The 16,950-nt window shown below is 32.0% G+C and overlaps 2 protein-coding genes across 2 annotated transcripts; one reads left to right on the top strand and one right to left on the bottom strand.

The window, feature by feature from the left end:
• The first annotated feature begins 10,023 nt into the window (after window positions 1–10,023).
• Window positions 10,024–12,883, top strand: LOC137812479 (BTB/POZ domain-containing protein At2g13690-like). Its single transcript, XM_068614466.1, has 2 exons — window positions 10,024–10,801; window positions 11,468–12,883. The coding sequence occupies exons 1-2, from the start codon at window positions 10,217–10,219 to the stop codon at window positions 12,398–12,400; spliced, it is 1,518 nt and encodes a 505-aa protein (XP_068470567.1). The 5' UTR covers window positions 10,024–10,216; the 3' UTR covers window positions 12,401–12,883.
• A 518-nt stretch (window positions 12,884–13,401) lies between these two features.
• LOC137812480 (NAC domain-containing protein 82-like) lies at window positions 13,402–16,796 on the bottom strand. Its single transcript, XM_068614467.1, has 4 exons — window positions 16,050–16,796; window positions 15,442–15,719; window positions 14,687–15,031; window positions 13,402–13,795 (listed from the first exon to the last, which is right to left on the bottom strand). The coding sequence occupies exons 1-4, from the start codon at window positions 16,204–16,206 to the stop codon at window positions 13,568–13,570; spliced, it is 1,008 nt and encodes a 335-aa protein (XP_068470568.1). The 5' UTR covers window positions 16,207–16,796; the 3' UTR covers window positions 13,402–13,567.
• Window positions 16,797–16,950: the final 154 nt, after the last annotated feature.

The following is a 16,950-nucleotide window of genomic DNA, read 5'->3' as shown; positions in this document are numbered from 1 at the left end:
ATTTTACATAAGTCTTAAGGGGTGAGTGTTTTTTAGTCCCAAAGCATTGTCTTGAATTATACCATCTTCTCCCCTCCTAAATTTTATACTTGACAATTGTTAAAATTCACCATGTTAAAATTTCTAACCCGAAAGTGTAAATGACAATCATAAGGTTGCTTTTTGGACTTTTTCCATTTTTTAATATATATTCTCAATCAATGCTTTTGTAATTTCTTTTCCACACAAAGTGTGTGGAGAGGGAAGAAATCAAAGTTAGGTTGATAAGTCAATAGGTTAGAAAATAGGTGCAGGCAATAGAGCTAGATTTTGGGAGCACAATTGGTTAGGAACAATTGGTTAGGAGAATACAACTCATACATAGTTTTCCTAGATTATACTTTATCTCAACAAATCAAAGGAGGATTGTGGGGAAGGTAATAAGCTGGACAAATCCTGATAATGAAATTTGTAACAGACAAGGAATATGTTTGAATGATAGCATGTTTTTCCCTCTTTGCCATCTAAAAGTAAAAATTATACCCCATTTGTTTTTAGGTGTGAAATTGCATTTGCTGCCTGGAAGTTTTGTTACAATTGGATTAGTATCCAGAATATTGTCCAACATAATAATACTCATTTTGAACAGTTTCATCTTCTTCATATAAATTACAAACAAAACATGGCATGGAAAAAAATGTGGATAAGGAGTTTATGAGATTATAGGAATAGAGTAATTTTTAAACAAATAAATATAGATGTGAAGGAAGTTTTCCACATGTTCAACTCAAGTCATGGATATGGCTAAAAACTAAGCTGCCAACAATCATTTTTCTTTTGACAGGTCCTTGTATCCTCTTCTCTATTTGAGAACAATTACCTAGCTTATATATGTTTCTTCATCCCGGGATTTCTGGTTTGTTTTCAGTTCCAATATTTATCATTGGCCCGTTACACTTTTTGTTATCCTTGGTGTTTTCTGGTAACTGAAAGGAAAATTAAGAAGTAGTGCAAATTAGCCAAGGAAGGTTATCTGTTTTGATTTGCAGAAAAAAAAAAAGACGTAATAGCAGCCTCTCGTAGCAGTTACATGTCAACCTCACACAAATGACTACAACACCGTCTCTCAATCTTCTTGAAGCCCTTTAACTTGGGCCATTGGAGGTGCAAGATGCTCTGTTTGCTGCAACGTAAAATTTCATAGACCAATTTTTGGCATGACTCAACTATGTTGATATTTCAAAATAAAGGACACTTTTAGCAGGAACCAAAAGTCCAACATGCTAATCAAAGCTGCAGGAATTGGACTATGCTCGACTATATTTGGCCAGTTTAAAATATTCTTTTTGTAGAATGCTAATCATCAAAGCTACAGAAATTGGTTTATGCTTTTATTAAAACCTATATTTTTTATTAATCTTAGAGGCATGCACGGCTAGGACTCGAACCCAAGTCCCAGATAATATTACAAGCAAACTGCAGGAGCAGCCAGGATTCAGACCCAAGTCTTTCCAGTGACATTAACCACTAGACTAGACAAATTCTTTGGTCATATTATCATTTTTATTATACTTATACATATTAATATAATTTATACATATTAATATAATTATTATTAATAATAATAATAAAATAAATTATATTTATATTATTAATATTATTAATATTTATTAATATTATTCATATTATTAATATTTATTAATATTATAATTAACATTATATTCACTAGCGGGAACATAGACGCTCACGCGTCTGTGTATCCGCATTTCTTATTTTTTCATTTATATATATTTATGTTTAATATTAAAATTTGAATAAATAATATTATTATTTGCACATTTATCTTAACAATATAAATTTATAGTATATTATAAATAAAAAATGACATTATCATTATTATGTCAAATTATTATACTTTGAGTGAATTGGCTTAACCAATGCGAGTAATTGATCATCATTCTAAGTGTTTTATTCTTTACAAATTTTATTTCCTAAGAATGTCACACACATTAACCACTTTTGCAATTCAAAACAGTTCATCTTCTCCAGTATTTCCACTAATATTTTTCTTTCTCTCAAATTTGAAGAGACATTATTTTTTCTATGCAACTGTTTGAAAATTAACAACTTTTTCAATTCAAAATCGTCTCGAACCTCTATTTCAATTTAAAATTGTTCCTCCACATATATTACATATTTTAGAGAAAATAAGAAATGACAACAATGTCCATAATATAATCAAATATTTATATAAGATAAAATAGGGAAAAAATTAAGAGCTGTTAAAAAGGAGAATCCCTTTATATATAGATATAGATATATATATTTTTAATTAAATATGTTTAAAATAATTAAATAATTATATTTTTTTATCACAATAAATCAAATGTAATATTATTTTAATAATGTGCTTCTTAATGAGTAAAGAAATTGAAGTTATTAATTTATAAAATAAACTAAACATCTCTATTGGAAAAAATAAAATAAAATGTATACATTAAAGAAATAGGAAAAGCAAAATAAGATATATAAAAGAGATGAAATATAAAGAAAATTAGCAATACACATTTCAGAACTTGGAACTTCTCGATTTCTTCTTCTCTATCTCCTTCTTCCTCTTGTTGCTTGAGAAATATGAAAGAAAACGCACCAAAATTGAATTTGTTGAAAGAATACCAAAATTGAATTTGCGCGCACTTGGGACTCTGTAGAAAGAATATCAAATAGCATCAGACAATAGTTTTTAAGATGTTTCTATATTTTTCCTCTCTCATAGTTTTCTTATATATAATTTTTTTTGCCTAAAAAAAGTAACCGTGCATAAACCCATATTTCACCCCTCTCTCCCCACTCTTCTCTAATAAAACGTATCAATCTCTCCACTCTCCTGCCCATTAAGTGAGAACAAATAAAATAAAATTAAAAAATTAAAAAACGCTTATTTAATAAAGAAGAATATTAGTTTTGAAACAGAAAAGTAACCAATTTCTCCACTCACCTGCCCATGAGAACAAATAAAATAAAATTTTAAAATTAAAAAATGTTTATTTAATAAAGAAGAATATTAGTTTAAAACAAAAAAGTAACCCATTTCTCCACTCTCCTGCTAGTTAAGTGAAAACAAAAATAAATTAACGTACCAATCTCTCCACTTTTCTGTCAGTTAAGCAGTGAGAACAAATAAAATAAAATTAAAAAACTGTTTTATTAACTTCTAAAATTATAAAATGTCCAAATAACCAAAATAAATTGATAAAATAAAATATTAAGTAAGGATAAAATAGAAAAACAATTTAGAGCATTTAAAGTGGAGAATCCAAAATGTTCAAATAACCAAAATAAATTGATAAAACAAAATATTAAGCAAGGATAAAGTAGGAAAACAATTTAGAGCAGTTAAAGTGGGGAATCCCCTTTATATATAGGTATAGATATTATTAATATTTATTAATATTTATTAATATTTATTAATATTATTAATATTTATTAATATTATTATTAATATTATTAATATTATTAATATTATTCTTAATATTATTAATATTATTATTAATATTATTATTAATATTATTAGTATTAATATTTATTAATATTATTAATATTATTAGTATTAATATTCATATTATTAATATTATATTCATATTATCAATATTATATTCATATTATTAATATTAATTTTGATATAAATATACATTTAGATATTTATTGTGTGTGTATAGTAGTTTTATTTGACTTGAGTAATATTACTTTTATCCGGATATAGATAGATAGAGAGAAAAAGGAAGAAATTATATAATATTAATATAACTTTAATACTATAAATACATATATATTGATTAATTTTTTTTATTTAATCATTAATTTTTTAAAACTCATGGTTAAATTTAAATTTACTTTCATATTATATATATATATATATATATATTAATATAAAATTATTTGATATCTTATTTTCAAATATAGGTTATTATAGGTAGTTGTGAAGTTTTTGTTAGATGGCTACATAAGTGTTTGTATCTTACACTTCTTTTCTGATTTGAGATTCTTGTATAAGGATTGAAATATCCTTAAAATGTTTCCTTTAATTTTTTTTATTCTTTGTCGATAAAAAAAAAATTATTTTCAAATATTTACTTACATAGATTAAAATTGATATAATGTATAATTTTTAAAATATTTTAAATTATAAATTATTTAATCACTTTGTCATTATGATTTATATATTAGTAGAAAGGGTTATTTAGTAACAACTTTTTACATAGATTTATGGAATAATTAATATAATTTAAACTATAATGATATGCTAACTAGTAATCTGTATTAGAGATTTAATTAATAGTTAATGTAAAAATCATCATTCTATGTTAAAAGATAATATTGTTTGTTGAAAATATTCTTTACTATAACACACAAGTAAAACCAACTACCTATAATGAACTTAATTAAATCAATATGATGTAAAATAATAATTAATATGATAGTTGATTTTAATATAATAGGTAATATGATGACTATGAGTATGACATATATTAAATGTGATTCATACTAATAGATAATATAATAAATTATGTTTAGATTCAAGTAGATTATAGATAAATTAAATGTGATTCATATGTTAATATTGTCAGTATCATTAATATTGTTAGTATTATTAATATTGTTAGTATTATTAATATTGTTAGTATTATTAATATTGTTAATATTGTTAGTATTATTAATATTGTTAGTATTATTAATAATAATAAGTATAATAAAAATTATAATAAAAATAAAGAATTTACTTGGTGTAATGGTTAAATTTTCTTTAGTTGCTGAAGAAAAAACCTGACTTTGAATCTCATTCACTGCTAATAACTACATTCACTGCTCATAACTACATACGGAATTTAATCCTTTTTTTTATAGTAAATATAAACATTATTTCCAAATTTCTTTTACATATATTCAATAATTATCTCGATATTCCTTATATGTTTTTTTTATCAAGTAGTGTTTTATAAAACACGTTTTATTTTTTCTTTAGACTCTATATTACTCATTTTTCGACTTTCTCACCATCAATACATCCAGATCTTCTTGTCCTCTATGAAAATTTTCTGATAATAACATCTTGTTGTCTTATATTTTGAAGATCATAAATGTTTCAATACAGTGTTGGTGATTGTTTGTATTCATGCTTCATGAATCAAACACGAACTCAAGGTGTAATAAAATCAAAATCTTGTGAATACTCACGGAAATTAAATCGAGAGCTAAGAGAAGATCAATACAAATCATATATTTTAATTTTTCTGATAAAAAAAAAATATTTTTTTTATCATATGTAAATTGTTGCAAAATAATACTACTGAATTGCAAGTTAGAAGCTACTTATAATAATAAGAAAAAAACCAGCCAAAGCTCCCTAAGCCTAATTAGATAGATTAAATATTTTTTAGCATTAAGAAAAATTACTTACTTGATCAAGTGGGTTTCTTTAAATATTAAATTTATCCAGTTCGTTAAATACAAAATTAGGACATGCGCTCTATTTGATTGATGAGAAACTATAGAGAGAGAAAAATTGATGAAAAACAACTGAAGTTGTTTGAATATGAAAATATTTCAAAAACATATTTAATCATTTAATTTTCTAAAATTAAATAATTTTGATGCAGCATTAATACAGCCTTCGATATTAACAGAAAATGTTGACATAATAACACTAAAATAACATATATTAAATTATTTGTGTTAAACCTGTTAACAATTAGACACACTATATTGATAAAATAAAAAATTTTAAATTTGATAAACCAAAATTATTCATCACAGACAAGTTTATTTGTATTCACCTTTTCTACTTCGAGTAAGTGTATTTATGCAGAAAAGGACATAATTAGGTGAAGGTAGGGTAAAATAGTTTTTTATACCTTTTCCCCAGTGGATCTCTTACCAGCTGGATGTTGTGCAGGTACAACATTTCATTTTCATCTCAATTGTTAATTAATTCATCTCTTTCCTCTTCCAATCTTTGTCAGACAAGAGTACGAGGTTCTCCACTAACGATATCAGATTGCATTACAATATTATATTATATAGCTTTCGGTTTTTGAAACTTAACTAATCAAATTCATGAAAGACAAATTATATTGTTCCACTTCAACAAACAGCCTATGATTTTGAATATATATATAATCCAGTTTCAATTATTTTACACTGCCTTGTCGTGTACTTAAACATGCAGAATGAGGCAGTTAAACAACCCAACACGTTGGAAAAGCATCCAATAGAAAGGGATAACGAATCAAATGAAATTTTTGGAAACCCAAAACCTCAACTCAAGATATGTACAATATTCCAGAACTACTGCAGAATGCAACACATGTTGATTTAGGAACTCAAAGTTAATTGAGTTGTTGAATCATTGTTCTAGAAAGGTGCTGATGCTATGTCCCTGAATGCTGCTGCTTCTGAGACTACTTGTGTCGTTGCGTCTTTGGAGTTCATCAGTTCCAGTTCTTCATCCAAATCTATGTCCATTCTCGTGTCGGATCCTAAGCAGCAAGCCCCACTCACCACTGGTTGCAACCCCTATACCAATATTTAACTAAAATCCTTAACACTTTATCTTACATAAGAACTTATTATGTAAAGTAAAGAGTTTGTGTACTCTTTTGGTTGCAATTTGAGTGAACTAAAAACTCACGCACCCTCCTTTTGCATGACCAAGTACAAAATTACCATAAAAGGAAAAATTCAGCTTTAGTATGTATCATGCATGCATGTCTTCAAATCAACATATTTTTCAACGATTGTAGTAAATAGATAAAGGAGCAGAAGTGGATACACGTATATTTACCTCAGTGAAAATTCTGGAAGCTTCTTCTATGGTCTTTGTGTTCAATATATATACTGCTAATTCCTGTTAAAATCCACCACCCCAACATTAGATCCTGTTAAGGACGTGACAGAAGAACAGATTAAAAGAAATGAAGGAAGCATGAGTTACCCTAGCCGATTGAATCTGGTGGATGTTAAGAGTTCTGGGCTCCCTTTCGATTGATGAAGTTCTTCCAAGGGGTAACATGGGTGCCTCCATTTTCTTCTCTTTCCCTGATAGCAAAATGCAAAGCCGAACATAAAATAAGAAAAGCTTCTCAGTGTTTCTTAACGGTGGTGTAGTTGTTACCATGGAAACAACGAAGAACATTGAAGTGGGTGTCTTATATAGGTGAGGAACAGAGAGAGGAAGCGAGGCATTGATGGCGGTCTATTATGACGGCACGCAACAACGTGGCGAGGAAGAAGGTGGGGGGCACGTGGCAGCATGGATTGGTGGGTGATGAGACAGATGGCACTTGAAGATGACGTTGTAGGAATAGAGAAAATGGAAACACCTAGGTCATGGCAACGTGTTTTGTATGGTTTCTAAAAGTGGAAAACAAAAGAAAATAGCGTGGGAATATGGTTGATTTTCTTGTCTTTGCAGTTACGTACGTGTTTGATGATAATAGTTGAGACGGGAAGAATCGGTGGACGGTCACCGCCTTGGGCTTCGGCCACGTTGCTTGACGCATGCGATGCTGTGAATCGTTGTTGATGGAGACGTAAGATTTGTTGGGCCCAATTTGAGGCCCACGATGTTGCATGCACGTGACTCCCTGGATTTCTTTTGCTGGATTCATCAATAATAATATTCTATTCTGTTAGGGTCAATTATTCTATGATTCGCTTTCGGATTCCTCTCAAACTTTCTGATTCCTTCTCTTCTTTTTCTTTTCACCATTTTCATTTCCCAACTTTTCGCCAATACCAAAGTTTAGCTATTTTATTGAAAATATGAATTAGGAAAATGTAGAAAAGCTTTAATATGTTTGGGATCCCGAGGTTCAATTGGGAGTTGTTGGATGTATTGGGCCCGAGTCATGAGCCCATTAGGGTTACAAAGATTGGGCTCCAAATTAGACATGAGGCAAATTCTTCCTACACCCAACATTTTCCAATCTGCACCCAACACAATTTAAAAAATTCCAACAATAACTTTTATTCCGGAGATAAAAATCCAGAATAAAAAATAATACATTCCAGAAAAATATATCTGGAAGAATTTTTTGTGTTCTGGATATAAAAATCCAGAAACAAAAATCAAAAGCCCATCCGGATAAGAAAATCCGTAATATAAAAAATAATACATTAAGGGCATTTTCGTCTTTTTCATTGAAATTGGGTGCAGTGATATGGTGCAGGAAGTAATTGCCTAGACATGATATGGGTTCCTTACTAAATGGACTTTGGAATCCGTTAAAATGGGCTGAACGGAAAGCAAATGTATTTCGAACATAAATTTTTTTTTCTTTTTTCTTTTTGGCATGAGTCATTTTCAGTATAAAAAAGATTTTTAGATTACAAAATTCATTTTTGATTTCTGGATTGCAATTTCAGATTATGCAATTAAGAGAAAAAAGTGAATTTTAGATTATATAATAAAACACCAAATAACGCGGCAGAATTTTGAATTACACCAGAAAATTATTTTTCACTTTAGATTGTACAATATAAAAAAAATTAAAAGGAAATTTTGTATTAATAATAAAAATGCAGAAAAAAAAATCTATGGAGGTGAAATAAGAATTGACCAATATGTAAACTGAACTCATTTGTATTTAGAATATTATTATACTGAATATGTATTCAACCAACAAATCATTATTTTGAGTGAATCTTTGTTCAGTCCTCTTAAATTGAGTGTCTTTACGTTTTGTAGTAAAAAAAATGTAGCAAAAGAGAATATTTCATTATAGATAATTAGTTAAATTGTTTAGTAAAAATTAGTGATCACAGATCTTATCTATGTCTCAGCTTAATAACATGGTTATAAAAAAAAGCATAAAAACGCTTCTTATTTTGCACAGTGATTGATTGATATAAAGTTGGTGTCTTCTTCGAGATATTTTAAAAAGAAAAGTGAAGTAATATTGAGTTAACTTAAACAGTAGTGTACAATACTTCATTTGTTTATTATTGTAATTGCACAATCAAAGTATTTATTGTCTCTCCTTTGTTAAATGCTTTCATTATTTTTTTGGTTAAAGAGTGTGAAGGCTATGCAAAATCTTGTCTATGAAACAGTAAAAAATAAGGCTAAAATAATTTACTGAAGCAATTAATATTTGATTCTTTTAATTTTCCTTTAAATTCAAAATTGATTCTTTAATATTCTTAATCAAATATTAGGCCCGTGAATTATGTTTTCAAGTCACAGTTAATGGCAAAGAATTCAAGTATCTTGTACAACAAAGAATTAACAAAACATTTGATGCCACATTAAAGTTAAACAGTAAATTAAGAATTATATGATACTAAATTGTGTTTTGTTAATATTTTTAATTAATTTTATGTCCGTGAAATAAAGTTGCTAATTTTAATTTTAATTGTCCATTTTATTGGTACAAAATATTTAGTAACTTTATCTATGGCTAAGTTGCACAGAAGAAACCAATGTCTAATTTGTTTTTATATTTAACACTATTTTTCATTTTATTATTGTAAAGTTAAATGATTATATTGAAAAATTGAGGGTTTATGATGATTTGGTTGTTGAGTAATAGATATGGGAATTTGGCAGGTTCCATGGTTGGCGCTGCTTGTCTATGGCTTTATGCTGTTGGATGGCATTGGTTTCTGCAACTCATAAACCCTTTCAACATTTTCCCAAAATGATGCTTTGTTCATCATATCATCACTTCTTCTCTTGTCACTTTCTTATCACTCAAATGCATATGCAATCATGTTAGGCCCAACCACCTTTCCTCACATCTTAATCCTTAAACACCTTCTTTTAACAAACTTTCAACAAAACCCTGAACCCATATAAAAAAGGAAAATATTCCTCTATATTCATCTTCTATTTTTATCTATAACATCATGTTTCATTAAGAAAATCTGGATAAATTGGAATAAAATATTGTGTATGACTGCAACGGTAGAGTGTAGGTATATACCAGAACAGGGCACAATAAGTGGCACAACACAAATAAGTAAAAAATAGTAAAAAGAAAACTTCTCCGAAATGTTGATGGTGAAGTCTCAACTTAGAAATGAAAAAGAAAAGAAAAAAAAAAAAAAAAGAAAGAAGGTGTCCTCGTTTTTCCCACCCAAACACAAACTAAAATGAGAGTCCAATAAATCATTGCCATTGTCAAGAAGAAACACTATACAACTTCACTCTCTCTCTCTATAAACGGTGACTTCACCAATGAAACGGTGTTCCCGCCGGAAGCCTCGGCGGCGAGCATGGTGCTGCTCGTTCGCAATCCCTCCATCTAGCCCCGAAATCACCTCAATCTCCAAATCGTCTCACAAAGCACAACCCTTTCCCAAACGCAGCGTTTCGGTCCCGAACTCCCCTCAGAGCGCCAAATCTGGGTTCCCCATCGTGGGTCGAATCGACCCGCGCCGGATCTTGTCGCCGGGAAGAGTCTCTCCCATTGACTCCGATCCCACCCCCGCAGTGTCGCAACTCCGATCCCATAGCTTTCGCGCTCCGTCTCCGCCGCCGCCACCGGTGGCGGAGGCGGCAGCGCTGGACGTGAAGCTAAATCTGCGAGGGAAGAACGGGGGAAGCATGGTGATGGAGGTGAACTCGGAGGTTCTTAGAGCGAACTCGGAGGTGTTTGCGGGTTTAATAGCGGATTGCAAGAGAGGTGGGGGAGGAGCGACGATGGAGGTGGAGAACTTGGGTGTGTTCTGTGACACCATTGAGCTTATGTTTGAAGATGATGATTGCATCACCAAGAGGCTCATCAACGTTGGCGTTTTTCGCTCCATTGACATTTTAGAGGTTCCTATTTCTTGATCTTTTGATCACTGTTCCTTTTACTTACATTTGCATGCTTTTCGTTTGACAAAATGATTTTGTTGTGGCTGGTCGTTTCACACTGTGGCATGAAGTTAAGTAGAAATCTTTTGTGACGGAAAATATTTTGGAACTATTGACCATATATAACAAAACCTGCAATGAGTGAATAAAGGGGTTGTTTTAGTCTTATCATTGATCTCGACTTCAAGATTTGAATATACAATTGGTTTGGAGAAGAAACTTTACCAACATATCTTATCAAGTTGGAGTAGAATTAAAGAATAGTCCTGTCCCTTGAAAAAACTTGCTATAAAGTTTTCCATGTTAAAACAACTCCATTTAGAGCTGAGCATGCACATGGGTAGTTCTTAATTTTGAAGGGAATTTATAAATGTTTGAATGTTTTTAGTCTAAATACATGTTAACCATAAAACTTAGTATAAACTTGTTTTGTACAAAAGCTATCTAAAATTCTTTTAATACAAATGAATTCGAAGTCTAGAATCAGTTTCACTATATGGAATCACATATAGAAATGCTTGTATTAAATTAGAATAGTTGATACTTCAATATTATTTGGGATGATTTAACGTGCATAGAAACTTGCACTTAATCTTTGACTGAGGTTGATCTGATATATATTACTAGGTTTCAGCAGGAATTATGTTCACTAAGGGCGTTCGGTGTTGTTTGAAGTACCTTGAGGCAGTTCCTTGGACCGAGGAGGAAGAAGAGAAACTGAGGAGCCTTTTCGCAAGATTTGAGTTCGATGATGCAACAACAAGTGACATTTTGGGAAGACTGTACTTGCACGACTCAGTAGATTCCCGGCCAAATGTGGCACAACAACTTGTTTGGTCTATCAGCACTTCTGAGGATGCAAATGCCAGAACTGAAATGAAGTCACTAGTCAAGGGTCTTCTTTGCAAAAGTTCTGTGTATGAGAAGAACCATCTTGACCTTAGCAAGGAGGATCTATTTGCTGTTTGTGACTCGTGTTTGAGTTCACTTACCAGTCTCTTTGAAGAGGCATCAGATACCATCCGTCCTGAAAGGTTGATCACAAAAGACACGAGCAAGCCTCTGATTGAGCGCATCTCAAGACAGGTTGATAACATCAACTGGTTGCTTGAAATTATGCTCGATGGCCAAGTGGCAGAGGACTTTGTGGATGTATGGGCACATCAAGAAAAGCTTCTTAAAATGCATGACATTGCATCCCCTATGATAAGATATGAGCTTAGTAGAGTCTCAGCAATCCTATTTGTAGCTATGGGTACAAGAAAACTGCAATGCCCTTTGGAATCTAGATCAGGGCTTCTCCAAGCATGGTTTGGACCTATGCTGTTGGACTTTGGTTGGCTTCAAAGATGCAAAAAAGGGCTTGATATGAAGGCCTTGGAAGAGTATATGGGGCAGACACTCCTTACTTTACCTTTAAAGCAGCAGCATGTGCTGTTTATGGAATGGTTTCGGCATTTCTCAAGACATGGCACCGAGTGCCCAAATATGGGCAAGGCATTCCAAATTTGGTGGCGGAGATCTTTTTTAAGAGGTTCTGAGGCTGTTGAATCAAGATAGATGGTATCGTGGTTTGTCTTTTGTAGTGTGTAGAGTTGGAATTAAGTGAGATTCTAAATTATTTGAACTGAATAACTTAGTTACGTAGGATCACTATCCTAGCAGCTTCTTGACTAACTGGCATCAAGTTTTCTAGATTTACTCCCTTGCGTTATTTGTTGACTAAGATGAATTAAAACCTTAAGTCTAAGAGCGCTGCCCATGTTTGCAGCTTGATTGAGTCCACTTGGGTGTAAATGGAATAAGGATATGTTTTTGTGGACAAATATTTGGAAATTTAGCTTCCTCCAAAGTCGTGATTGCTGAGAATCTCAACCTGCATTGAATCAAGAGCTGTAGCTAGATTTTGTTTGTCTCCATTAATTTATTTTATAACATTTGTATATTTGTTGAGACTATTTATGAGAAATGGGGATGGACATGTCGGACACCGCACTTTTCCCCTTAGTTTTAGAAGGGATAAATTGGAGTAGAATTAAAGAACTTCTTGATGGTAAAATCATGTTTAAACACGATTATAACAGATATTTCGGATGAATTAAGAACAAATTCTCAAACAGTTTTTCATCTGATCGACTTGGGCGATAGTTCGCATCTGCATATCTAACCAAGGTCGTTGAAATTTATTCTATGTACCTTTAGGCCATCCTTAACCAATACTATGACAGATGCCAAGGCCTTCGGAATTTAGTGTCTATCTCGACCATATCACGATAACATGTTTCAGAAATGAATATGTTGAAATAAACAATTTTTTCAAGAGAAGGAAATTCTAAAATGAAAAATGCACACATACAAACAATCACTCAAGGACTTGGGGAGTATCAAAGTTCAAGGCGCAGAATAGCTTAAAACAGTGGCTTCAATATCTGATAACCTCAAATTTGGATCATGTTTGCATTTGATCATTTCTTTTTCTCCTAATTTAGAAATAGAATACTTTGGTCCCCAATTTATGATAGTATAGTGGATGATAAATGGCCAAACAGACTGTTTTCAAATTACAGGACAAAATAATTACTTTTAAATTTGAAAGATCAAAATCAAAATTGGTCCAAACATATAATTAAATATAAAACAATTATTTAAATGGCCATCTGGCTAGTTGCCAAAGATCAGTGATAAGTCATCACCAAAACAACCCCTTTATTGCGAATATTGTTAGCTTCAAGGTTGTGTATTCGGCAAGAACAATGGCATGTCGAGGTCAGTTAACTCTAGGAAGTCCAAGTCATCGACATCACCTGTAGTAACCATTCCGTTGGTATTAAATTCAGCATTCTGGCAAGAGGAAACACCAGCAAGAGAAGAAGCCAAGTAGTCTTTCAACCCCACGAAAAGTTCATCTAAAAGTGGTACACCTTCAGCAATGTTTTCTAGATCATTATTATCCTCCTGTTATCCCACAAGAATAAAAAACAACATCAATAAATGAGTGTACACACAAGCATATTACAAGACAAAATGCGATATATAGGCTTAGAGTTCAGATAAATAAACACTGGAATTAGGCTAGTGGAACGATGAAGTTTCAAATCTCATTGTTATCATGATTCCAGAAAAAAAATCTGCAAAAGCTACTCAATAAGTTTTTGGACAAAGAAGAAATTCCATATATAATATTGCTACGTTTTCAAAAACTTCTTCATAACTATTAAGACAAGAAAATAAATTAAACTTCTCGCATAACTAAATTGAACTGATGCACTCTATTTTTTAAAAAAAAATCATGTAACTTTTTTAGAAAGCTAAAAACTCTTTTCATTTAACTGACTTTCTTTCATGAACTAAGCACAAATACCATAAGATTGAGGAAAGCATTTTTAAACAGAATTAAGAGGGGTGGGGTGGACTGGAGAAGTCCACCAGATACTTTGATGACACTTGGCTCAAAAAGGATAAGGACTAGATAGATAACTATGGCATTTAGCATAGGGGCCTTAAATCCTTCAAATTATAATTTCTCATAAGAGTATAAAACAGAACATAACCCTAAAAAGAATAGCGTGTGCACTGAAAGCAAAACCAGAGTGTAATGTCTAATACAATATATCCAGGGGTAACAAGAATATATTCACGTTCCACAGATATCTAGCATAAACCCATACACCACAATCAAATGATAAAATGACAATGGAACAAATTATGGAGACAATACAAGGGGATAAATACGATCATAGAGACTACAGAAAATAAGAAGTGCTGAAGCATAACAGAAAGAAAAACAAACATTAGAGGCTTCTAGCATTTCAAAAAAGAACACACAAACAAGAAATAAATACCAACCTCAAACAATTTGTCACCATCTTTAAAAATATCAAGCATGCGTAAAATATCTTCATCATCATTGTTAACAGCTTGATCATTTGGATCAGAAGGATCAGCAGTGCCAGGTGAAGGCATTGATCTTGATAGACATGATGTACATCCACTAGCAGGGAGGGGATTGTCCTTTCGGACAGAAGCATCAGATATCATAGGCAAGATGGGAACTGGTGCAATTGAAGCACTAAAAGGTATTTCCAGTTCTACATCGTTCCACTCTTCCTCATTAAATGGTCTTGCATATTGCGCACCATTCCTAGGACCAACACCGTCCTTTTGAAATACTTTGCAGACCACATAGGAATCCTATCACAAAAATACATCAGGAGAGCAAATTAAAATACATTCAGAGGGATAACAAGATGTAAAAATCAGCAACTGATATAAAGAATGCGTGAAAGGCAGCAAACTTAGTTATATACAAATAGACAATAAATCTCTCAACAGGTACAAGGCAAAACATTGAAACAACAAAATTCCCTTTTTGATGCCACCAGCAACACAATAGGTGGAAGCATATAGCCACCCTAAATTAGAGCATTCAAAGATACTACCAACAGTAGCAAGAATGATCCCACAAATCCTTATTTTACATGCATTCACAATCAAAGGCACAACTTCTACAAACTTCCATATATCAGACAGTTCATAATAAACTGTAAGAGCCCTTATAAAACATTTTAAAAGTACATAATAATCAAGCTGTATAAGGATACCTGGACAATTCCTTTGTCAGCAAGGTCCTTATCTTCAAGCCTATGCTCATGCATAACCCAATCAGTTCTTTTTCCTTTAGGCGATTTACCCAGGTGAAATACCAGTGTTCTAATCATCCCCACCGTTCGATTATTGTGCTGAACAACTCTATCGTTCCCAGTAGCTTTCCAGTACCCAATTTCAGTAGATCGTTTCATCCTACTCCCACTGCCATATTTCTTCTCCAGCGGGCAGAAAAAGTACCATTCCAATTCCCCAGTTCTTAGACAAGACTTATCTGAAAAAAAATCCACCAAAAAGTAACCTTATTAATTTCAAGCAAACAAAAGGACGCAGTCAATAGTCCTGTTTGAATAAGCTCCTCCATAATCATTTACCAATTTAAAAAAATAAGATTACGAAATTAATTGAACTTTTATATAAGCTAGAATCAACTTATGCACTCAACTTTCATAAAAACTCTCTAACTTCTCCAAATTACCGAAGTGCAGAATTTGATTTTAGTTTGAGAGAATCTCAAACCATTTCTTTTTTTCATCCATAGCTGTTTAGGAAGAATTTTTTTCTAATTGAACATGACACAACTAAGCTAAATTGGGGTATGTACCTGAGAGATCCCAGGGAGCATACTTGTATATGTCAAGTTCAGTAATGACACCACCAAAGAACTTTTTCCCCATCACTTTGTTCTTCAGAAAGTACACAACCAACTCGACACCAGAGGGGTTGAACCGAAACCCCGGTACCAATTTCGTTACAGCCATCGAATCGAAAATAAAACACTACACAACGCTTTCGTTTTGATTTTTTTTTGTTTTAGTTTCTAAATTTGAAATGAAACCTGGTGCGTAAACAACGATAACTAGTATTTCAGGAACGACGTGTGGAAGGGAAGCAAAAGAAAAGAAACCCTAAATGGTAGAGAGACGTGTCAAGTCCAGTGGCGAAAGGGGATCCTGGAGTAACAGCGAAGGCTGGCACGGTGAGTGAAGCAGGAGCGGTGGCCGATGATTGATAAAGAGACTCCGATTTCGAGGTAAACAGACATCGGCACGGTGAAACCCTAAGAGGAAAATGAATGGATTGGAGAGAGGGAAGGAGCGAAGAAGCTCGGATGAGTATGTGAGGAAGAGAGGAGAGAGAGAGGAAGAAGAAAATTGAGGTTGAGAACGGAATTGGGACTGAGTGAGAAGGGTGAAATTTTGTAAGGAAATTGAACTACGACTCTCTCTCTCTCTCTGTGTATGAAAATTAGAGTTGCAAGGAAAGTGAGGGAATGTTATAGAGAAGGTGGAGTGACATAGCAGTAAACAAGTTTTAAAAAAATGTCTAATGAAAAAGAATTTTATAAATTAGTTTGTATCAACTTTGAATAAAATTATTATATTTCCTATTTTCTTTTCGTATAAGTATTTATAAAGATGTTTTTTATATATATATATCTTAGATCATTTACATTTTTCTCAAAGTTTCTTGTGATAGCACGAAATTATTTTAATTTTAACACT

This window comes from Phaseolus vulgaris, chromosome 2, assembly GCF_000499845.2.
Source record: "Phaseolus vulgaris cultivar G19833 chromosome 2, P. vulgaris v2.0, whole genome shotgun sequence".
Lineage (NCBI taxonomy): Eukaryota > Viridiplantae > Streptophyta > Magnoliopsida > Fabales > Fabaceae > Phaseolus > Phaseolus vulgaris.
The sequence above is the reverse complement of the archived record's forward strand: the minus strand, read 5'-3'. Positions and strand labels throughout refer to the sequence as shown.

Excerpts from the sequence above, each read along its gene's own strand:
- LOC137812479 (XM_068614466.1), top strand. The coding sequence starts at position 10,217 with ATGAAACGGTGTTCCCGCCGGAAGCCTCGGCGGCGAGCATGGTGCTGC. Across the intron at positions 10,802-11,467 it reads GCTCCATTGACATTTTAGAG|GTTTCAGCAGGAATTATGTT; the intron begins GTTCCTATTTCT and ends ATATATTACTAG.
- LOC137812480 (XM_068614467.1), bottom strand. The coding sequence starts at position 16,206 with ATGGCTGTAACGAAATTGGTACCGGGGTTTCGGTTCAACCCCTCTGGT. Across the intron at positions 15,032-15,441 it reads CTGACAAAGGAATTGTCCAG|GATTCCTATGTGGTCTGCAA; the intron begins GTATCCTTATAC and ends TTTTTGTGATAG. Across the intron at positions 13,796-14,686 it reads ATGGTGACAAATTGTTTGAG|GAGGATAATAATGATCTAGA; the intron begins GTTGGTATTTAT and ends GTGGGATAACAG.